This window comes from Camponotus floridanus, unplaced genomic scaffold (assembly GCF_003227725.1).
Source record: "Camponotus floridanus strain SB8 unplaced genomic scaffold, Cflo_v7.5 scaffold74, whole genome shotgun sequence".
In the NCBI taxonomy this organism is placed as follows: domain Eukaryota; kingdom Metazoa; phylum Arthropoda; class Insecta; order Hymenoptera; family Formicidae; genus Camponotus; species Camponotus floridanus.
Window position 1 is genome coordinate 905,109 of NW_020229843.1, and position 24,139 is coordinate 929,247.

At 38.5% G+C, this 24,139-nt stretch overlaps 1 protein-coding gene across 11 annotated transcripts in view; it reads right to left on the reverse strand.

Moving 5' to 3' along the window:
• Window positions 1–356: 356 nt before the first annotated feature.
• The window catches only part of LOC105257493 (transcription factor 12), a 113,072-nt gene continuing 89,289 nt past the window's right edge, over window positions 357–24,139 (reverse strand). For 2 of the 11 annotated variants that reach the window (XM_011268152.3, XM_011268219.3), the window contains 12 exons: window positions 14,264–14,345; window positions 11,166–11,302; window positions 8,454–8,738; window positions 7,416–7,574; window positions 6,622–6,681; window positions 5,889–6,041; window positions 5,678–5,795; window positions 4,249–4,399; window positions 3,850–3,939; window positions 959–1,104; window positions 713–867; window positions 357–603 (listed from right to left, as the gene is read on the reverse strand). In XM_011268152.3, coding sequence (XP_011266454.1) covers window positions 559–603; window positions 713–867; window positions 959–1,104; window positions 3,850–3,939; window positions 4,249–4,399; window positions 5,678–5,795; window positions 5,889–6,041; window positions 6,622–6,681; window positions 7,416–7,574; window positions 8,454–8,738; window positions 11,166–11,302; window positions 14,264–14,345 — 1,581 coding nt within the window. In that variant the 3' untranslated portion in view covers window positions 357–558. Of the gene's footprint in view, window positions 604–712; window positions 868–958; window positions 1,105–2,421; window positions 2,512–3,849; window positions 3,940–4,248; window positions 4,400–5,677; window positions 5,796–5,888; window positions 6,042–6,621; window positions 6,682–7,415; window positions 7,575–8,453; window positions 8,739–11,165; window positions 11,303–14,263; window positions 14,346–24,139 lie in introns of all 11 variants that reach the window. The other 9 variants (XM_025414034.1, XM_011268157.3, XM_011268185.3 and 6 more) reach the window with 9 other exon arrangements.

The window sequence follows — 24,139 nt, forward strand, 5'->3', positions numbered from 1 at the left end:
CTCGAAAGAGAGGAACCATATTCCTTTGTGTTTTTTTCTTTCCGCTATTTATAAAAATAATTTGAAGCCGTCTTGAGGGGGTAGATGCTTCTTAAAACTACTTGCACTATGCTTGTGTGAGCATACAACGTTTCTTATTAACTGCATATTATAGAAGTGCTGGCGAAAAAATTATGATTATTCTTATGTACCGCTTTTGCAAATAATACTGAAATATATATTGTAAAATAATTTTAAAGCAATTAAGATTTTATGGAAGGAATTATATAATCATAATAATAACTTAAAAAATATATTATATATATTAACATATATTAAGTAATAAAGATATTAAAAATATACAATATAGTGCGATTTTTTATATTCTCTTCTTCTATTCTTTTTTTTCTATCATGCAGCACATCACAATATTCACAATTTTTTGCACACTCCTACAATTTATGTGAGAGCAGAAAAAATTTTTTCTATATGGATATGCAAGTCATATTCGTAAATTTGTTATCGATTTTAAGATGTATCTACCCCTTAACACAGAATGATACCGCCACTGAGCCGCTGCTACTGCGGTTGTGATGGATTGTGCTGAAGGGAAGGTTGTGGACCCTGAAAGAAAGGTTTATATTTAAATAATATACATCTTTTTAAATTATACATCTTTAAGCGTATATATATACACACACACACAATGAATTGTACTTTAACGAAATCTTACAGGTAATGTGGGGAAGGGTGGTTGGGAGTGTGCATGTGGATGAGAATGCGGGTGTGCTATGTGCGCTGCAAGATGGCCTGGTAACTTAGGGCCATCCTCGGCTTTTTCCTCCTCTCTTCTTTTTAAGCACGCAGCTTTCGGATTAAGGTTCCGTTCTGAACAAAGAAAGAATATATTAAATACGCGAGTATTAATACATATTGATACGATACAACAACTAACAGTAAGTATATTTGACACACGTACCTCTAACTTGTTGCTCGAGTGTCATTATAACTTCAACAGCCATGTTGAGAATACCAAGCTTCGTTTGAGGTTTATCTGTCTTTAGATGCGTCATACACATTCTACCAAGTTCTTTTAGAGCTTCATTGATATCTCTGATACGTATCCTATTGTAAAAAATAAAATTTATACATTATAATATTTGAGTTTTTTAAAAAATATTTATTAATTTTGTTAGAATGTGTTGGAGAATAGGATAAATTTGTACTTTTTTAATAATGTTACATTTTTTTACATCATGTGTACTTACACATTCATTGTGCACATTAAGCTTTCAAAAATATTCTTCTCATATATTTTTATAATAAAAAATGTTAATATAATGCAAGTTTTAAAGAAGTATAACTGTGCAATATTATACATTTATTATAATTTTTGATCGATAAAAATGTAATTATGTAAGCATGCGCGACAAGTAGAAATTACATCACACATACACACACACACACACACACACACATATATATATACACACACACTTAGAGTAAGTCATATAACTATTAACAATGTAATATGTCAAGAACTGCGCTATCAATTTTAATTATTCAAATTCTGGTTTCAAATTTCAGATTACAAGGGTTTAAATCTATATCAATTGATCCTTTTGTCTAAAACATTTTTTTAAAAAGTCCTTTAAAAGTTACAACTATTTAAAATCCGAATTTGATTAAGTCGGGATTAACTAAAAATAAACGCAAAATAATATTATGTAATTCAATTTATTAAAGGTTATTTATATGAATATTATTTATTTATAAATATAATGAAACGTAAACTTAGCCATTTGTCATTTTTTCGATCCACATCTTGAGTTGAAGATAATTTTATTCTTAGAATAGAATGTTTATATGTAAATAGTTAACATTCTGAGTATTTAATAAATTAAATTACGTAATATTATTTTGCGTTTTACCTTTATTTTTGATCAATGCTGATTTAATCAACTCATCTAATTTTCAAATATTTATAACTTTTAAAGAAATGATTTTAAGAAAAATGTTTTTTAACAAAAATTGTTCGTTTTTAATGTGGGTTACAAAAATGATTTTGCATAAGCACCTATTTAAAATTTTAAAGTTACCCCCACTTTACTTTCTAGGAAGCTCTAAATTTTAAGATAAATTTAAAATTTAAAGATGATGATGTATGAAATTCGAAACTGAGACGATTAAAATTGATCGCGTAGTTCTTGAGATATTAAATTGTTAATTATATAAGACATAATATATATATTGTAAAATAATACAAAAAAAAATCGTACCATTTATTTTCGTCAGAATTTTAAAATTCATATCGTATCATTATGTCACGTATGCATAGAATACGGGCCGTTGTTACTACTGACTTATATCAGAACTGATCACATTACTATGGACCAACTAAAATCTAATTTTTACGTTCACTGCGCATATCATTGATCTTACCTTTCCCTAGCGTTATTTGCTTGCCGCCTCTCTTTCTCTCTTTGTGCCTTCATGTCGGGATCATCATCCTCGTCCTCGGCGCTCGAACAACAGTTGCGCAATAACAATACGCAATTAATCACCTAGTTTATTTCATAACTTACTCTCTAGCCTATATACTTAAGTTGCTTGACAGCAATTGAATTATTAATATAAGTAATACAGTCGCAATTTGTGATAAAATTTGCTTTCGACTTGCTGACATCTAATTATCTAGGTGTTGTTCGAGCGAATTTCGTATATTTTTTTTTCCATGTAATAAATAAGCGATATGATAATGAACACACGCAGGTAGTTTCACAATTTTGAAATCGTGGAGTAAGTAGGTAGAATTTAAAGGCCCGTATTCTTTGCATAGAACAATCAATGATGAATAATCACGTCAATCAAAGGACAATGATCGTGGAGTGAAAAATGCAGATCTTCTATTTTGATGCTGTTACCTAGAAAATTCAGAATGCATACGACATCTATAATTGTAACAGTATAGGATTACAGAAAGGTGTAATGACAAAATAATACAAAAATAAAGCAGCCGAATAACATAATCAAAGATATATTGTTAACGTTAAAATAGATATTTAATTGTATGTGCTATTGACAAAAAGTGTCTAAATGTAATCAATTTTTATTTAAAAAAACATGACAATTATAATAATGTTTATATGTTTTTAAGTAATACGAGCAATGTAAATGATCTTTTAACCAACATATAAGTGATTTTTCAGGTTACAAATATGACATATTTTTTACTTGAAGAAAATATAATAGAAATAACGAAAATGTGCGATGATTGAGAAAGAAATCTAGAACTGAGAAATTCTTAATGCAACGTTCAGTAATGCAGAATAAGTGCGGTTCTAAACGAAATAGCATGCCTAGGGACCGAATCGCAGCTGAATTAAAATGAGACTGATTTGTAGGTACGCACGAGAGAGCTGTTAACAGATTTTATCTTGTCTCATCTCATTCTTGTCCTTTTAACCAGAAACATTTTAATTTTCACGCCTGAATACGGGCCTTATGTACAGTGCAACGTATATGAAGGAAGCTTCGGATTGCGGAACCCTTGGTGTCGTAACAAAGCCGTAAACATGCCATTTTCGATAGTGAATCATGAAATTTATTAAATCTCGCAATTTATCGTTCATCACAAGTAACATCTCGTTTAGGCATGCATACGACTAAGTAAAGGGACTCTCTCCGAGAGAATGTGCAGCGGAGTTTCTTCGTACCTTACATTCGGCGGTAGAGATATACACACGTATCGCTCACGTCGTAAGCGACATATACGTATATCGGGATACGGGAACAAGAAGAATGGGAGAAACAGGAATTGTTTTTGTATATCAAGATGCAACGAAGTGCGTACTGCGTGTGTTCACTAACCTTTCACGCACGTTGTTGGCCTGGCGACGTTCTTTCTCGCGCACCGCTTTAGTACCAGGATCTTCGCAGTCTTCGTCAGCGCTCGAACAACGGTTATTCAAAGACACAGCAAGTTAATTCAAGAGAAAATTTTTGAAAATCGAATGTATAAGAATTTCCAAGTCATTTAATTGCGAAAGATCGTTCTTCGTATAAAGAATAAATTCGAATTAATAATGTATCAAATACGTTTTTTTTACATCTTGAAATTTCTCAAATGAAATATGGCACATATTGATGTCGCGAGTAGCTGTAATTTTTTTCAAATTCTACCACTTTCGCTCCTCATATCTATCCTTTGATGAAGGAACTTTTTATCGTTACTATCTTAATGTCTCGAAAAATTTTCCAAATACTTACTATCTGCGGGATCTCTTTGTCGCTTTCCCCTGCGACGTCGAATTGACCGTAGCAGCCCCGATTACACCTGCTGCAAGTTCGCTGCTCGATGGTTTCGTCTCACCACCGCTACTATCGGGCGGATCTTTCCTCTTTTCTAAGGAGATGTATTCTGCTCATTATTAATACTGCCGCATAGTTTTCACGAGACAATTGCATAGCTATATTATGTACATATAATTTACGAAATAGAAAAAAATAAATTAAATACACGTCAGTCCAGATTTGTTATAAAAAATGATTTTTTTCGTTTTTTTTTTTTAAACAGTGACTAGAAGCGAAACATATTTCAAAAAGTTTCTAGGCATATTATTCGACGGCAACTTTATTCGCGTATTATCTGATGCAGCTGAGGAAAAATGTCGCAGGCTACCCGGAAAAGGAGAAAGAATAAACGCGACCGACCTTCGCCGAAAACGGCGATCACGATCTTCGATTCTCCCTGAGCTTTAGGCAGCAGGCCTTAGTCACGAAACCGTGAAAAGCGTCCAATTAGGAGCAGGAAGCGCACTTTACGGGATTTCGCTCAACTCTGATTCAGCCGATCTCCTTAAACGCTCTCTTGTCTGACAATTCACCGCGAGAGTATTAAATCGCGTAACGTATATGTCGCGAGTGTATCTCTTTAAAAAAAAGTTTCCGAGAGATAATCGCGGCGAATAAATCATGCGTACAATTGAATACAAAAATATGCAATCATTTTTATTTAACGGAAACTTAAAAATATTTGCGCAATTTATCGTATTTCCTGATGTGAAAGATTTTGGATTATTCAGCTCTCGATACATGAATTTTCACAGAAATTATTTATTCCCACGCATACAAAGCGCATAAACAGTTTCCAAGTCCACGTGAATGTTTTGCGTTCCTTCGAAACGGAGGCTCTCCTAATTCGTAGTAAAAGAATTCCAAATGTTCTCCGCGTCGACATAATGGCACTAATGGTAAGAAACTGAAAGAGACAGAGACCCGGCGAGGCGGAAAGAGAAACGAAGAGCTAGATAACCGAATGTATTCGCGGGAATAATGTAAGCACGACCGCCGGACAGCAAAGACTTCGCGTGATTTATCTAATATTTCCTTATTCGGTCGCGCGACTCCGTTACGGAACACCTGGGAGCTCCTTCCCTTTTTCCTCTCCCTCGTAGTGTACTCATGGGAAAAGTGATCGCTCGATGATGCGATGACGCGAAAATAGAATGGCATGTGATCAAAGTGTCGCCATAATTATCTGATTTATCAATTTGTTTTTCTACAAAAATTTCTAAACCACTCAATCTTGACGTGTCAGTAGATACGGTTTAAATAGAAAAGAAGTAAACCAAGTCAACTTTTTTTTCCATGTCGTAAATTATATCGCATTTCGAATATCACTTCAGGTTCAACTTACTGGCATTCGTCACAGGTAACCTTTCTATTTTAATGGAACCATCTGTATCGGGCGTGGGGGTAAGACCGGGGTAGGAACCCTGAGGTTGCGTTACCGTTACCGCAGGATGTGGACTCGTCTGAAAAATACATTGTGTATCACAGCAAGAACCAAGAGAAGGATTTGTTTCGATGTTCGTTTTACGGCAATTATCGAAAATTTATTTTCTTACCAGATGGTCCAGCTGCGGTGGTGAGGTATGCGAGTATATCCCGCCGTGTGGACCAACCGGGCCAAGGTGGAGGCCCACTTGACTCTCGGCATGATTCCTCAGAACGTTTATGGCATCGTCTAGCCGTTCCTCCATCCGTGTCCCCTGTACCAACAGAATACCGAAGATTCGACTCGATTACGCGCCAGTAGTTCAAGATTATGTCTGACTCGTTAAACATTATTTGAGAATACTATAGCAAAAGATTACAGACGCGCTTGTGTGTCTTTTTATTATAATTTACGTAAAGTTGATTTTAGAAAAGTTCCACACAAGTAAAAGAGAAAGAAAGTTGAAATCAAAATTGAAATCCTTCATTACATTTCTGATTGATTCACGATAGAAAGAAAATTAATTCGGAAAAAAGGCAGAGATACTAGAAAGGAAGTCAGCTCGATCGATTAGACTGCGATTAAAAAGTTTAACGAGACTTGTTTAATGCCGACTTTACTTTATCGAAACGCGAATGTGTTAATAACAGTTCAAGCTATGATTATAAATTGTGTACAATAAAGTCTTTATCACAATATATAATCATAATTATTCGAAAGCGTAATCAGCAAAAGTGCAATGGACACGTTCTAGCGTTCGTCTCGTGGGGCCACGGCGTGAAGACAACATGCGTAAAAGAATATGAGAAAAAAATGAGCGAATGAAGAAGGGAAAAGAAAAACTGAAATTCGGCAATCCTCACCTCGGCATGGTCGCGAAGGAAGCCGATGGCATCGTCTAGCCTCTGCTGTTCAGGCGCCGGCTTCACACACAACACCAACGCAACAACAAAACCAAAAAAAAAAAAGAACAACCAAGTCAACACAACGTTCACAACAAACAGGACGGAATGAACAAAAATGTGTCAAATGAACACGATAACTTAATAATTCTTATATAGAGCCGGGGGGGCGGGGGGGGGGGGGATATAAAATATAGATAGCCGCTCGCGCGTGAGTAAAGCATACAAACGATGATTTCTCGGTGCGACGCAATCATGCTATTTGTGCGACTTCAGTGCTACAATGATGTGCCACAAGAGCGATTGTAATTCTTTATACAAATGTATTTAAATGTGATATGATAGAAGAGAGAAAGTAATATTTGATTCTTTTATATCCGTACGTAATGATTTTCCCGCTTGATCTTCTTTTCCTCCTTTCCCAGAAAAAAAGTAAGAATTATGCGTGCTCTATTAATTGCAAAATATTATTGGAAAAATGGTGACTGATATTCGAGCACTCGTGTAAAGTGAATTGTCGTATGTGTATTTCTAAAGTGACCAAAACTTGTGATAGCTTGTCTCATGAATCATTCAACGATATCATTATAATTATATATGTCAGCATATGTCGTGTGTCTTACAAAAGTGATAGAGAAGTCAGCAAGATTTAAATAACATGAAAGGGAATAACGGTGCAAAGATTTCATCGACTGTCTGTTTGTAAGATTCTCCGTAATTAGTAGAAAAATTCAGACAGTAACTTTCATACGTACCATGTGAATACCACGATTTGGATCCGCTGTAAAATGCGGAGACACTGGCGCGGCTCCAGGTGCCCAGCCTGGTGCCGAGCCGGTTAAAGGTGGCGGTGAACTGACGGGCGTAGATGGATTACTGCTATAACTGGATACTGATTGGTCCGTGGGAAAAATCTGTGAAAAACGTCGCAGCTCATGTATAAACATTAAGTTCCAAATTCTCCAATAATTCTTCAATACAATAAACATTGTATCGAATTGAATTATTGATTATCAAAATGCATGCTTCAGCGTCTAAATTATCGAAATTACCCAATCAATCGTCTCATTTAACGAGACAAAAATATAATACATTGTTTCATATAAAGCATTATTTTTCTTTCTTCATTCCATTAAAGATCGAAAGAAGTTTATGCTACAAGTATAAACAATTGATGAATTTTAGAATTTTTTTAAAGAGTATTACAAACTAATTGTTTTGTTGTTTTACATACATTTTTATTGATGTTTAAACAGTACGTCAATATTTTTTAATCTTGGACATTTAGCTTTTTTATATTCAATGCAAGCGTAGCAAGAGCTGTAATTATATAAAATAAAAAAAGGTTTACTTTTATTGATCCTAATTAGATTTTAGAAAATTAATATTTGATATATTTTTAATCCTCAAGAAATGAAAAAATATCTAATTTTTAAACATTATTTTGTTACTTACCAAAAAATTCTTTTTCATAAAATATAAAAAAGAATTTTTTGGTAAGTAAAATTAGATCCAATATTACAAAAATATATGGACTAAAACTATTAGACCGATTTTTTCATTTTAGATAATTATACGCGAGGAGTAACATGTCAAACGTGCAGAGGCTGAATAAAAAAAGCTAAATATCCCAATAAGATATAAAAAACCGTTCTATTGAAAAATCGATAAAAAAATCAAAAGATCAATTTCTGATATTTTTGAAAAAAAATTCTTAAAAATCATCAACACCGCTCTCTAGAGCAGATCGGTCCTTAAATACTCTTTTTAACAAGATTCTCGACAAGACGTACTCGGTTGCTTACGACCGATGCGAGGGTCTTGCCGAGGGTGTCGTCCGTGGTAGATTGCTGGTTCGTCGTGGGCGCAGCATTGGGCGCGGAGGGCGCGGTCGTCGGTGCACCAGGACTATGGCTATATTGCAACGATGCCGGGGACGGCGCCCCTGTGCCGCTGTTCGCCGCGACCGCGGCGCTACCCCGGAATGTCGACATCGGCGGCAGGGAAGCCGCACTGGTCACCGCCGAGCCCAGGATCGGCGCTGCAGATTCACCGTTCGGCGACATCGCCGAGTATGCCTGAAACCGCCGAGCGCAAATGGTTCGACGCTTGGTTCTTGCGGCTAAGTGTGTCACGTGTTTTGGTGAAACGTACATGCTTACGTCTTCGGTAATTAATTGTCGAATTTGCGTGTTCTCGGTATCTCTGTCTTCGTCGTCGGAAACTTAGTAACTCGACGACTTGTGAGACAAGACGATACCGACTGTCGACGTGTTAACGATTTATTTCGCGCAACAGTGTTATCTTAGTCTTCGCCTTCGTTTTAATGTCGGAAAGATGTTGGTAAGGTGTTCGGGAATTTCAAAGGGAATGCCTCCTCCAAGAGCGAACGAGCGAAACCCAGTTTGATTTATCTCTCGTGTAGCTACAAACGATAAAGATCCCCGTAACAAGAAGACTCGAATGATTTCGAAAAACTAGGCGACGCTCGACGATTTCTTCAAACGTGTCTCTCTCTCTCTTTCTTTTTCCTCCCTCTGATCACAATGGATCACTCCAGCTTTGATATCGGATACGTCGAGCACGAAATAGCTCTCTCGCACCTACTAAAAATTCGCTCATAAAAGTCTAATTTTAAGCTACTGCTGGCACTCTAGTGTATTTATCAACAAATTAGAGTGGTCTATGAAATGCCTAGAAGAGTCCGTTACGCGTGTAAAACGTCACCTTTTAATCAGCGCGATATTTTATGAAGAAGCAGCGATAGACACATGAGATTTCAGATCATGTCGGTGAACCAGAAAAAACTAGACATCAGCAGAGGATTCTTCTTCGATGGCGGACGACGTATTCTCGGAAGATGGGTTATTAAACTAGGATCGTAAATGTTTAACCCTTGGTAAACGAAAGAAATCTCGTAGTGCTCTTGGCTCCATCTTCTCCTTGGACGCGTTTATCCTAAATCGTACAACTTCTTTACGACGTTTCTTGTCATATCACGCAGGTCGAAAGACCTCACTGTAGCTACGCGAACGATAATAAAATTGCTTGTCTTACGGTCGTTAAAGTTTTAAGCGGGCTTTATGATTCGAGTGCGCCGGAAGTTTATACAACAATCCATTGTATAAACAATATACATGTATCTCACAGATATTCCAGGATAACGTCTAGTAAAAACGCCGCGCCGCGTTTGCAGCTATTGGCGATTCTCATCGAAGGTATCTCGCAATCGCGACGTCATACGCCGAGAGCAGAAACCTGCTCTCGTTGTCTCAAAGAGAAAGAGGCCGCCGAGAGACGTGGTACGAGGTGCCACGAAGAGGAGGATTTCGTGGTAACCATGAACGGCGTAAATCAAACGAAGGCTGCACTTGACTAGAAACACGGAGTAGCGGGAGGGTCGAAGGTCTATATATAGACGCCAGTGAGTCATTTGACGTTACTCGGGGTACGCGGAGCACTGTCAACAGTGTCTCTCAACCGTAGTGAAATGACGAAGAGAAAGAGAGAGAGAAAATACGCATCTCTCTCTCTCTCCTGTCGCGAGCACGCGACAGTCAACTGGGTGGTCCGAAATAAGATGGCTAGAAAGAGTCCGCCAGCTGGTCACGGCGGATCATGGTCAAATGAAGAGGATTAAAGTCAACGTCGTTAAGTCGGAGAGTAATGGCCGACCGACCGAGAAGCGACGCGCGGCTCGTCCTCGAGACGACCTCGGAGCGCGCCTCGAGAACGAATCTCTGGGCGAGATTTGGTGCATTCGTCTCCACGCGGGATTCCTCGATCGCAACTTATCATATTCCGCGGAAAGTCATCAAGCGAAACGATAAATCTCCGAAAAGTTTGTGTATTTATCCAAAGATATTTTCTCTCGATTGCGCAGCGAAATTCCGGATGAGTCTGTCCGAGATGAGTGCATCTCAAACAATCTTCATCCTCTCCCAATCTCGTCGATATGTATAGTTGATTGAAGAAAAGTTCGCACCAACGATTTCCGGTCTGAATTATCTAGCGATGTTGTAATCGCGATACGAAAAAGTTCGCGAAAAGTTACCGGGTACGAGTCTTCCGGGTTCGGAATCCATTTTTTATCATCGATCAAATTTTTATCCGACACAACGTCGATGATGCGTTCAAGGTTTCGTTAAACTTTATAACTTTCGGGACGGGGGAAAACATGTCGCTCGAGAGGCACATCGATCTTTCGAAGCACCAAGATTAGGTCGCTCGCTTTAGGTTTTAATCTGTCGACTTTCTCGTCGGACTCGCATGTTCAATGACAGAGAGAATCCCAAGAGGAGGGATATTCTCGTGTCTATTAAGAAGTTCCAGAGACGTCGTTTTCACGACAGCGACTCCGAAGGAACCAGCAGCCGAGTCATGCGTGATTGATCGTTTCCTCGGGTTCGACCGCGACTGGGAGATAGTGGATAGAAAGGGTGAGAAAGGAGAAGGTAGACAAGAGAAAAAGAGAAAGTGAGAGAGATAGAAAAAAAATCACTTACCATGGGGTCGTGGGGTAAGTGCATTGGGTAAGCTGGCTGCGCCAGGTGAGGGGGTGCATATCCACTGTATGGGGGTTGAACACCACCACCGCTACCCGTCCACGGATCCCCAGGACCGGTTCCTGCGGTATTGCCGTCTGTAACAAAAAAGGAACAGGATTCGATCAATCATGTGTCATCCGATTATTGCTCGTCGGGTATCCGAGATCTAAATAATCGATACATTTAAAATTAAGCACTCGTATCGGAAAAAAGAAGTTTCAAAAATGTCTCAACAACACAAACGCAATTATACGTATTTCATGGATTTTTGAAAATTTCTTTGTTTTTTAACGGAAAAGAATCGCTTTTATCATTTCTATAAAATTCTTCTTTTTCGCTTGATGTAATTGAATTATTATAAAATGCCGATAGAGAGGTTTGTCGATTATTGCTTTCTACATCATCGGAGCGGGAAATAACAAATAGTACGTGACGTTCGGTGAACAAAGAATATCGCGCACGTGGCCGAATAATGGGCGTCCAAATCGAGTTTAAAACGCATCGTTGCAACGCTTAATCAAATTTTTCGTCCGAGATAAAGAAGTAAAAGCGACGCATCGCACTCGCTTCATTATGTTTGTAAAATTTCAGTCAATTAAAACACGACTGCTTCGGCTTCGAAAACGCGGCGCGCCAAACTTCCTAATCAAGTAACGATGTCGTTCCTTCCCCGCAGTAATTATTTCGAGAACGAGTTCTCCCCCCCCTCCTCTTCCTCTATAAGCGATATGATACAACTTCGCTGGACTTTCGCCAAGTCGAAATTTTCGCGCTTTCTAACATCTCACTCGGAGCCTCGACGTCGTTTTGCGGTGAAGCACACACACCCGGTATAAGAGCCAATAGACGCGGTACCCGGCGCAGGCCATTATTTCAGTTGAAAACAACAGCAATAAGCTTCGGGAACGTATTTCTTGATACTTTTGCTTGATATAATTCCCGTACCGGGCGCTCCTCGACGAGAAAACGGAAACTAAGCCAAACTACTCGGGCGTTCCTACCAACTACCAGTGTTCGATGTCTGATAAAACTTTTTCGCTCCCTCCTCCTCCCCCCTCCTCCCCCTCGTCCCCCCGTAAGGGGGAGCCTCCCATTTATAAGCCATTCCGGTCAGCTACCGGGTGCCACGAGCGCCGACACATATTTCGAAAGCGTACTTAAACTGCTACTTTTCTCATCTGATCCATAATAACGAACCCTCGCGGTGAAAACTTTGCCGATTTTATAGATCTATCATCATTTAGATTAGCTTGAATATTTGAATATTTAAAAGCATGTGAAATTTTTTTTTCCGAACCTACTCATTTTATGTCTCCTCATAATTAGTTGCATTCCCTATATGTTTATTTCTTAATGTAATTTAGTTCACGACTTTTTTCTTTCTTCATCTTATTACGAAATATTAAACGTTTTTTTTATTTTTCTTTAAAATATTAAATTCGACATATTAATTGAATAATAAATTTTAATAATAATAATTTAATTCAGGTATACAATATTGTACGACTTTTTCATCACACAATTTGGACGTATATTCGCGAGACGCGGATCATGACGATGTTATACCGCATCTGTGTCGCGAGATGACAATTATTTTTGAAAGATCCGTTAATAATCTAACAAAATCGCGACTGCATCTCTCAAAGTTAAAAGCGCGCAGCTTCGATTAATGTGGATCATTCGGAGCGATTCGCGCGATTCACGATCAGGGGATCAATTTGGAGCGATAAATCGATATTAACGCGCGAAAAAGTATCACGTACATCAAAGGAAAGCGACTTTCCCCGTGAAAAATTATGAAGATAACGTTACTAAGATGCCGGGGAGCTTTAATAAGTGTCGTTATAACAACAAAGTAGCGCGTTTCGCAGCGAACGCCGGGAAATTGCTTTTATTGGCAATATCTCGTCGACAAAGTTTTCCGTGGAATTTTTTTCGACGTCGGCGTCGGATATACCCGCGAAATCCCAGCGACGAACTTGGGCGCCCCGCCGTGCCGGTTGAACAAATAACGAGATTGTTATTGTTTTTACGCGCGACAGGCAGAACGGCAAATTTTACGAGCGAACGTTAAACGGTTGAATATTAGCGCGCTCGTAAAATCCCTTTTATCGTCCATTCGGATCGTTATGCGATTTTCAAATGATATATACATATATATACACGCCTACATACATACGCGTATACGTATATATAGATGCGTTCATGCCGATGGCTACTGATTTCCAGATAACGATCGATATATCGAGCCTTCCGGAGTTTCCGGAGCCCCTCCCGCCGTTATCTCGTTTAATTATATCCACGTTGATATCGATTAGCAGATATATAAGTTAATAATCTATTCGATAATTACTTTCATAAAATTAGTAATCGAGATAACGCGCGAATCTGCTGTCACGCGCTTTATTTTCGTTATTATTTTCGTGATGCTTACTTATGTGCACAGAGAAAAATATATACTGTATTCAAGTAAAATATTATTTATTTTAAGTATATCATAAGTTTGTATATCCGCAAATATATTATAAGTTCACCACAAGCGTTAAATTTAATTGAATATATTCTGAATATATTCTGAATAGTAAGTGCAGTATTTTAGTTAAGAATATTAAATTAAGACAAAAATTTGGTTTGCTTACTACATGAGTTGGCGTAAAGTAAGTTTGATTTTTCTTTGATACAACTTTACAATATTCTTGAAAAGAAAATAATTTCTTCTTTTGAGTACATGATAATGAAATTTTCTAACACTTGTGATGAGTATAATTTAAGCTATTATCAAGAATATATTCTTTATTAAAGAAAACTATTACTTAAAAAAAGAAAAATAAATAGTTTTCTTTACTAAAGAAAACTATTATTAAAAAAAGAAAAATAAAAGGATAATATAAGGTAATCGCTTTTCTTGATAGTAGAATGATATTTTTCTCTGTGTGGAGAGCAACGATGATTCATAAAATATTTCACTTTTTTTTCTATCGAAATTATTCAAGAGATTAATCTGGATTTTTTAAATTTTCTATTAATATAAAGAAAATCGTTTCTTCCTCGCTTACCGATATAATAAGAGTCTGCGTAAAGGGCACCCTTTGGCGACGTGTATCTCGGCGAGTCCTGCCCAAATTCATCCGAGCCATACTGCAACAAATAATAGCAAGTGTTCATTATTAGGAGAATTAGGGGATTATAAAATTTGATCGAATTCAGTGGCAAATACAACGATAAATCGATGCGTTACTAAGAAAAGTGTACGCGACGATTGTATAATTTTCGTCGCGCCTTTTTGCGAGTCTTACAAACACCTACCATCGACTTGCACATTTCAGCATTTCAATTTCTGTAACAGTGAAAATTGCGCTATAATCGCGACAATTCGCCGACTATTGCCCAGACACGGAACTCCCAACTACCTCCGTTCTTACGACACCTTCGCGTATTGTATTATAGCGCATCCCCATCGATCTTACGATAGATCCAGTCGGCTATTACGACACCGATCGACCGACCAACCGATGTCGTGGCTCGTAGCGAGAACAGTCATTAATTCAGAGACGGCGGAGAGAAAATCGTACGGGAGGTACAGTACCGTTAAACGGCTACACGTACACACAAGTTATCCTTGCGCAATGCGAGCAATAAAAATCTAAGATTAGGTCGTCTTCCTCGATCCAATTAATGCCGTCAATCTTCATAGCGAAGACGAGCAGAAGGCAAAAACGTTCGCCGCGTCGTGATGACTCCATTTCTCGCGCGACAAACTTTAAAATTTTATCCGCCTTTTAAAGATCAATATGTAAATGGAAAGATGTCAACACACAAAGTCATCAAATATCAGAGTGTAAAATATATATATATATATATATATATATATATAAATTTGCAAATTTAACGCAATAAAAATAAGACCATGATACATTAATTATTGCTATCGGTACTAGAAATTGAAAAATCGTGACATATAAATTTGCATGCGAAACCGACGACGGACGCAAACGATAAAAAATTCAATGCTTAATCCGATAACGCGCTCCAATCATTTACATATAAAGAATTAAAGCTCAGTATCGCGAGATACCATCTGATGTATTCTGATTATTCAGCTATCATCCATCATCGTGAATACCGCGTTCTCCAATTTTGTATAAACCAGGAAAAAATTTTCCTCGACAGAGAGTCGCGGATCAAAAGCAAATTACACTATTACAAAACACATACACAATCGTGTTTCTAACTTCAAGTTGTACATCTATTTTATTTAGTTCCTGTCTCCTTTTTTGTCTCTATATATGTACTTTTATACCGGGATAAAATACAGAGTGCTATTTCTCTCCGAGGAGGGAGAAAGAACAAGATATGAACGAGAGTGTGCATGCGACATGAATGAATATCTATCGATCGTTCCAAAGGGATGTGGACATAATCGAGGAACCTCGCATTTTCGGTAAATTTACCGTCTTATAGTTGCCGTAGTCCGTGGGATAGACAAACATGTTGGCAGTGGGATCATGCGCGCTGATTCGACGATACAGCAACTCCGTCACGCGCGGATCACATACGGGGCAACATACCACCACCGATGACAAAGGCACGCCGCCGATTCAGCGACGAGAGGAGAGATGTTGCCGCGCGAGGAGAAACAGCCGGCGGAGAAGAGATAGCGGTCCCCGCTTCTCTCTCTCTATCGCGCGATGTACGAGCCCCCCCGTTCCAATTTCATCATGATATATGTTAAAATATTCCACGACGCCGCTCTTGCCTTATCCGCTTTGCGCCGCGTCGAAAACTTTCGTTCGCGATGGCCTCTCTTCCACCCTCGTTTCGCCTCTCCTTCTCCTTCTCTCCCTTCGCCTCTCCTCCAACACGTTGAAAAGTATCTCGCGCTCGTTCGCGGGCTGGCAAGAGGTAGGGAGAATAAACTTGGTCCGCTAACGCGAGGACTATGGGGCGCCAGGCCGAAATTTAACGCCTTCCCGGGGCCATGAAAGAATCGTACAACTTCGCCGGAGGAAACTTGGCAAGTTCCGCGTCTACGTCGCGGCGGAGTATCGCTCGGGACTCGGCGGTAGGTCGAATATGGATCCGGGGAGACGGAAGGGCGGGAGGAGACTCGCGGCGACGTAAACGACTCCGAGCGATGCGGCTGACTACGCGCGACTGCCGAGCGCGGATGTCGTGTCGCGCGTGTTCGCCAGCGCCGATCGAGAGCGAGCGGCTTCGAGGTGGGAGCGACGCGTGGCCCAATCGTCGTCGCGGCGCTGACAGAAGTTCCTCTTCTCGCGAGAGAAGCTACGCCAACCTCGTGGTATCCGAACTGTCGCATGGGACGGATGTCCGACGAGTTCGCCAGGCGGCGAAAACGCGAGAGAAAAGCCTCTCTCGTCGTACGAGTTACGTTTCATCGTGTTTTCGATCGAGAACAGAGACGTTAACGTTAGATCGTATTAGCCGCCAATCATAAATGCTTGCTCGAATGGAATATACTGCCCCAATTTTATTGCTTTTCGTTTGCGTGAAATAAAAATAGATGGAGAAAGAATGTTGATGTGAAAAATGAAATCGTTCTTGAAAGCGTAGGCTTGATGTATTCGGAGAGATAGAAGCGAGGAGTAATCGCGGCGCCTGATAAAAGTATCGGGTTTTATCAGCCAAGCCGATAACAACTTTACAATAAATAAGAATATTTCTCTGATCGGGAGAGAAAGGATTAAAAATGGTACTAATTGAGTAATAAGTTTCGCTGTACGATCTCTAGACATATTAATTTAAATGAATTGCTTTGACACCCGTGGTCGACCTCGATATTTTGACAGTGACTAATATTGTATCTCACATCTTCTCTTCTTTTCTCTCTCTTATCTCTTTTATTCCCAAAGGAGAAAAAAATAAGATCGATTCAAAATGAATTGATAAAAGTTTTGATATTAATGAACAAGAAGACAGCAAAATATGCAACAAAAATAATATATCTCTCACAAAAAAAAAAATTTAGTATATTTTAATCGCATTTTCAGTTCGATTTAACTGCTATAGAATTTACTTGAATCTTTCAATTAATCATAGAACCGCGAAACACCAACTTGCATCGACCGAGCAAAAATGTTTACTAAGCGTATCGCGCGCAAGACATCGTTCGATATTCACGAGCCGACATCGCTAAACGGGCCATTAAATTATTCACCGAAAACCGTAACGCGCGGTCACTTTAACCCGGACCCGTGGACCAGAGCGCGCAGACACCGCGTGGACAATAATTCACGTTTTATTTCCTCCTCGTGCGACAGGACATGCAGGAAAGAAAAGGACACGCAATGATAAAAATGTCGCCGCGGCGGATCAGAAATCTTAATATGTCCCGATCGGTCGGCTTGTCCACGGTGGTCCCCGTGGAGAGTCAGCGATTTCCAACCAATATAAATGTCCTACATTGATTTAGTTCTCCCTTTCGCCGCCCCTCACCTTACGATTCACGGGAGATATCGAAAGGAGGGGAGGGATGGGGGATAGAAGAGAGAGATAGAGACGCGGGATGATCGGAGATGCGAGGGAACTGGAACGGAAATGTCTCTGTCAGGGAAATTAACCTCCGAGGATCTGAAATAAGACAGAAGGAAGGGTACGGCACCACCTCCCCTCGCGAGATGGATGTTATGAAACCTTCGGAAAATTGAGCACGCGATGGCCATCTCGTGTTCTCGATCAACCGCGTCGTCATCTTCGTCGTCCATCTCTTTCCTATATCAAGAGTTCGTAGATTCTACATCCATGACCGTGATTCACAGCTCGCCTACTCGCTTGACCTGCGTTTAACCTAATACGAGACCAATTTGCAAACTGACTTTAATTATTGTAATACGTTATTTTTATAACTGTGGAAGGCGAGACATGATGTTTATACGTGAAAACACATCTAGTTAAAATAATAATAATTGATAAAAATAATCCTCAAGATAAACTCTATATAATAATAATAATTGTTTGATGCTAGAGTTAAAGCACATGATTGTATCAAGTGTGTTAAGTATTCTAAAATAGACGAACGTGATTTCTTTCCCCATATTTTTTCTCGCTCTTTCCTATCACGGTTATTTAAAAAGTGGACGAGTCAATTAAAAGTTGTTAAGCCTAGTAAATTTCGAGATTCATAAGTTTGTGGATATTGTATAAAATACTTTCAGTCTTTTAAAACAAAATTAGTAATTAGTAATTAGTAATCAATTTGTGAATTAAAATAAAAATTTGTCCTGAATATAAAAAATATAATTTAATCCCAAAATCGTAAATATTATCTTACATTAGATTAATTTTTTTATAGTAACTGTGCCATGAAAATTTTATAATGATGTGTACAAAAATTCATGAAAATAAAAATTTTAATTCTACAGGGCAAATCTTTATTTTAATTCAACACAAATTAATTATCGATTTTATATTTTAAAAGACTCTAAAATTGTTTTACAAAATGTCAAATTCATGAATCTCGAAATGTATTAGGTTTATTAATTTTTAATGTAGATGAGCCGTCCAATTCCTCCCTAAGTACACGTGGACGGAAATGAGCTTGAGGATAGTCAAACGACACGGGGAGAGAGAAAGAAAAAAGGAAAGACAGTGAAAAGCGGAGAGTCACTATCAACGAGATAATGGATCGTCGATTATTCCCTTATTAATTACTATGGGAGACGTTTGCTTGTCGAGTAGCAAGTAGACGAAACCAGGTGTCTCGTAACGAATTTTTTCCTTTTCTCATCGAGCCCCCGGATCCTGGGAATTCCCATAGAGCATTATTTATATTACCTTCCCATGAAATATTTTTGAAAACGTCATCATCATCAGTCGATCTCTCGTCTCGTGGAGAATGATGTAGAAAACATTATAGAAATGAATCGATCGACTTGCCGTCGACCTCTACTATTTTTCGGAACCAGATTTATTACTTTGCGCGCCTCGGACGCCTCGATAATAAATCCATACGTAATTGGCGAATCGATAAGTCTTATCAGTCGCGAGGCAGTTTATTCGTCACGCTACTCGTCATTTTTTTTTCCTTTGTCGGCGTAATGCGTTAATGGCGAGGCATTTGTGTAAAAAATAAAATAAATAAATAAATAAATGCAACGGTCTGCGTAGTTAATGGGCCTCGTGTGTCGTAGATGACGGCAAGATAATTTCAGCCTCACGCGGCTTCTCCGACACGCGTAACGCACGCAAACGTATAACACGTGACACACCGCGCTACGTGTGTTGGTAATCCCAACACAAATTGCTGGCGTCACGCACAAGTAGAGTCGGCGATATCAGTAATAGAGAATAATTCAGACTTCTGCAACAATTCGAAACGAAATATGTCCTGTTGGGCGATAAGAGGACAAACAAATCGATATGCCGCCAGTTGAGAAGATTTACTTATCCTGAATATTTTTTTAGAGGGACTATATGTTATATATATATATATATATATATATATATATATATATATATATATATATCTTCGGGGCTTATTTCTCGTATTATTTAATTGTCGAATAACACAAGTGTCACAAGTCATTCTTTCTTTATGTGCGATAAAAATAAATAAATTGTTATTTGTATGCAAAAAAAGATAAGCCAGTTTCTTCACTTCTTTTAATCTTTACGATGGCAAATTTATCCTCGACATTTGTGTATCCGACTCTACAATCTAATAAATTGTTCGTAATAAAATGCATTCCGTGTTCGGCATTTATGTGTGCATGCCGGTTATAGTGGCATCGTCTTACTTCCCCCAACTTCTTGCGCTGTTGGCGTGCTTGTGCAAAATCTTAATTCGCGACGACGCATAGGGGCGCTCATAAGACGCCAAGGAGAAATGTGGGAACTTCGTGCCACAGTAAAAGCTGTTTAGCACGCTATGGTAATGACTGTCTCTTCTTTTTGTAAATTTATGTCTCTTATAGTCTCCCCCATGCGATCAAGATGGGTTCCCATGGTGGAGAAGTACGGGCGATCGTAAAGGAAATACCCGTAGATGGAATAGGCATGTACCGACATAGGACGACTTCCGGTCGCGCAATTTCGAACGGCTGCCAGGAATTGAGACTTCTTCTTCTTCTTCTTCTTCTCCTTCGAACAGGAAACATCGAACGAACACTTGCGCTCGTACGAAAATATCGTGCCTTGCATAATTTTCGAAGGCAAATTAAACGTGTCGACGCGCGCGATTAGTTATGTAATATACTATTTTACGCTAACAATTAAAAGGATATCCACATTTATTTCTGTCAAAATTCTTGAAGTATATATTTCATATATTTCCTACAAATTATTATTTTCAATATTATTTAATTTTCGTCAAAAGTCATAAATTTATCTTATCATAATTTTATATTTTTTACCCCGAATTTTATAAGAAAATGTTAGATGTGTGTATTAATTTCGCGGGACGCGCTCTATCTATAAAAAATATTGCTTTTATGACGACTATGTATCGAATTATCTGGTATCCCCATGCGAGATCCTATCGAGAGGTCCGATTTCACAGACTCGCACTTATCGTATCATTGCGAGCATCAAGACATCACGACCACCAAGGGAACGACCCGAGAGAGAGAGAGACGAAACGCGAGGTACGGCAATATTTGAGATTTGTTTAGTAGACGTTATTTCATCCGTCATCCGATCGGATGTTATGCTTACGTCGTGGTATAAAAAAGTCTTCGTATTTATTTAGCCGGAGGAGAGAGACGGCACACGTCGATTTAGCGACGATCAAAATAAAAATCAACTTTTATCAGCCATAATACCGTATATTTGTATACGTAAATATTCTTATACATCTTTCTTTATGGATTTTTCACAGCGAAGGCGATTGTGCGTGTCTCGTAAATTGCGACGCGATGTTATTCTTGAAAATTTTTGCGACGATTTATTCGCGGAATACGTACGTTAAAAGATGCCATCCTCTCTAGTCACGCGGTTACGTTAGAGAAGACTGTGCACGATCCATGGTTTTTGCGGGAGGATATTTTTATGTGCTACGCTTCGGCACGCCATAATCGTCGGATGACTAAACGCGCAGTCGCGTGTAATTTTCGCTGAGCTGTCCCGAATATCTCCGAGACAAAGCGGCTTCATTTAGATACACAGCGTCGTTTTTCGGATTAATCGCCGCTGAGAGGAAGCGATATACATCGTCATCGGGCTGAGCCGGCCAATTGTGCAAACAGGGAAAATGTAATCGAGAAGTATTAATCGGCCCGAAAAACAATACACGAATTAAGAAGCGATTCTGACACCTTCATCACAAACTGCCGCAACAACGAAATATTTACGAGAAGAATATTTTTTTTTCTTTCGAGATCACGAATTCTGTAAAAATAACGAAGCTAAAAGGCAGACGAGTAAAATAATTTTAAGACTAATTTTAAAACAAAACCAACTCTAAAAAAATAAAAATAAAAATAAAAATAGAAAGAATTACCATTAAAATTCAAATTGTACGTTAATTGTATGAAATTTTTCGAGAATAAAAATTCTTTCGCCTGAAACTTTCCTTTATGCGATTTCGAAGGAATGACGTAAATCTCGCCGGAACAGGGTGATGATCGCGAATGCGTAGCCTGTCGGCCGGACGGTCGGCCCGTTTTAATTGGCGGCCACTAATTGTTAATTATCAGCGGTATCCACCCGCGGGAAACCTGACGTAAGAGGCTTAAAGCCATTTACACGAGGACGAGTTCGACCCGCCTTCGCAAACGTTACCAACACTGCTGCCGACGATGAGGAGAGACGCACGTCGGGTTTACAACGTTATAACACACAGGGCAGGTGTGCATATGTAATTTCTCGTGCGCACGCCCTCCTCCGCAAGGCAGCAACACGTGAAAAGATACCAGAGAGATCCGCGGCGGTTTACATTATTTATTAGGCGTATCGTCAACGCATCGATGCGACACACCGAAAGGAAGCCAGGAAAAACGGCTGCATAATCAACAATTAGCCGGCTGATACATGCTACGTGATAGTTTTTTAACGAGTCTCCGATCGCATTTTCTTGGGGTTTGTCCTCCCCTCTGTCTTCGTATATAACTCGTGCCGATTAATAATTTATCGCGTGATCGATACAGTATGATCGTGAAATTCCAAAGAAGAATTCAAAGTTAAAAAGACGCGTTCACTTTCTTCAAAGCCCAATAAGTATTTTTAATCACGCAAATATTTTGATACTGTGTTTCATCAATTATAATAACTTGCTGATAAGCTATCAAAATAATTATTAAAAAGTTAAAAGTTTATATTTAAAAAATTTGAAGCTTTTATATTTGAAGCATCTTTAAATGTTATTTTTAATTGTCGATTTGATCATTCATTTAAATGACATATCATTTGTTAATCTGTCGTTGTAAATCTTATTATTATTCATACTTAGATTATCAGAGATGACACATTCAGCGACAATTCTGTTTTAAAAAAAATTTGGGAAACAAAGACATGCTACAAAACCTAACTCCGTTCGCGCACCGATATAGGAACAATAGTTTGCTGCGAGAAACAATGAGAGCAGATGAAGAGTTTTTCTCTGTCTCTCTTTCTCTCTCTTGACTGCGCCGACTCACTCGACGAGAATGCAACTTAAGCCCATGTAAAGCCAGACCACCGCAAAAGGATCAAATCCGCGGAATAGGCCTCTCTCGGCTCGCCAGATTCTCTCGGATCACCCGATAGAGATACATACATAGATATATCACGCGTGTGCGTGTCGCACTATCCGAAGGATCAGGAGGGGAGGGGAGGGGAAATCGAGTCACTCCTCGAGAATGTGATTTAAGTCCGTATAAAAGACGACGTTGCACAGAATTACAAGCGGCATGCAGTTCCGTTCGTCGACAGGAACGAATTCTCCTCCCCCGCGACACCGCGTAAAGAATACCGAACGATCGCCTCCATTCAACAGAGATGTTGCTTGGACGCGACGGAATCACTTCGCATTCCTCGCGTCACTACAAGTAACGTCGGACTTGAAACACAAATGAACTAACTTTGTTAATGTTCGATATATTTTTATGTTGTGTTTAAAAAGTATATATAATATTAAAAATTATCTTTTTTTTCTTTCTGAATCCTTAAAGATCACATGTGGATTATTTTGGCACCATCGATATTTTAACAATAAAATATCCCGAAATTTTAATCAATAAAAAATGTTTAAAATTTATTTTTTAACTTTTGTTGTACATGTTAATTTTCTATGAAAATCGAGGAATATATATATAAATTTTTTATGTAGATTTTTATGGAATGTTTGGATTTTTTTTAATTATGTGAGACAGCTGCGAAAAGACATATAATTGTGACTCTATGAAGGAACTTCTCCAGAAACGAAGCAAAAAAAACATGTAATAAAAGTTGCATTTCAAATGCGTTAAATATGCATGAAATATACCATATTAATTTTCAAGCATTTGTCGATTTGTAAAAGTTTTTAAAAGGAATGTGAAAGTACAGGAAGATTATTGTGTGCCTTTCCCAGGAGGAAAAGAGAAAAATGGAAAAAAAGAAAGAGTGAAAATGCCTAATGCACAGCCTAATGTGGTAACTTTAATGCTTCAATTCGCCTGAAGTATTTCATAATTATAATTTAAATTGCTTCTCTCTCTCTCTCTCTCTCTCTCTCTCTCTCTATATATATATATATATATATATATATATATATATATTTATATTGCTTTTTCGATATATTAATGAGATGGCAAACTGCATTTTCCTTTGTTTGACCGAGCGTAACAATGTCTTCAAGGTTATCTGAGTGACAATTGCATCATTAGCGAGTTATGCGTTTATTAAATAACCGAAAAATTTACGACGCTGTAAAAATTTACGGTAAAAGGGTAGGCGCGACCGACCGTCTTCCATATCGTTAATCCTTACACCGTAAAATCTAAGAAGCACGAATGGGA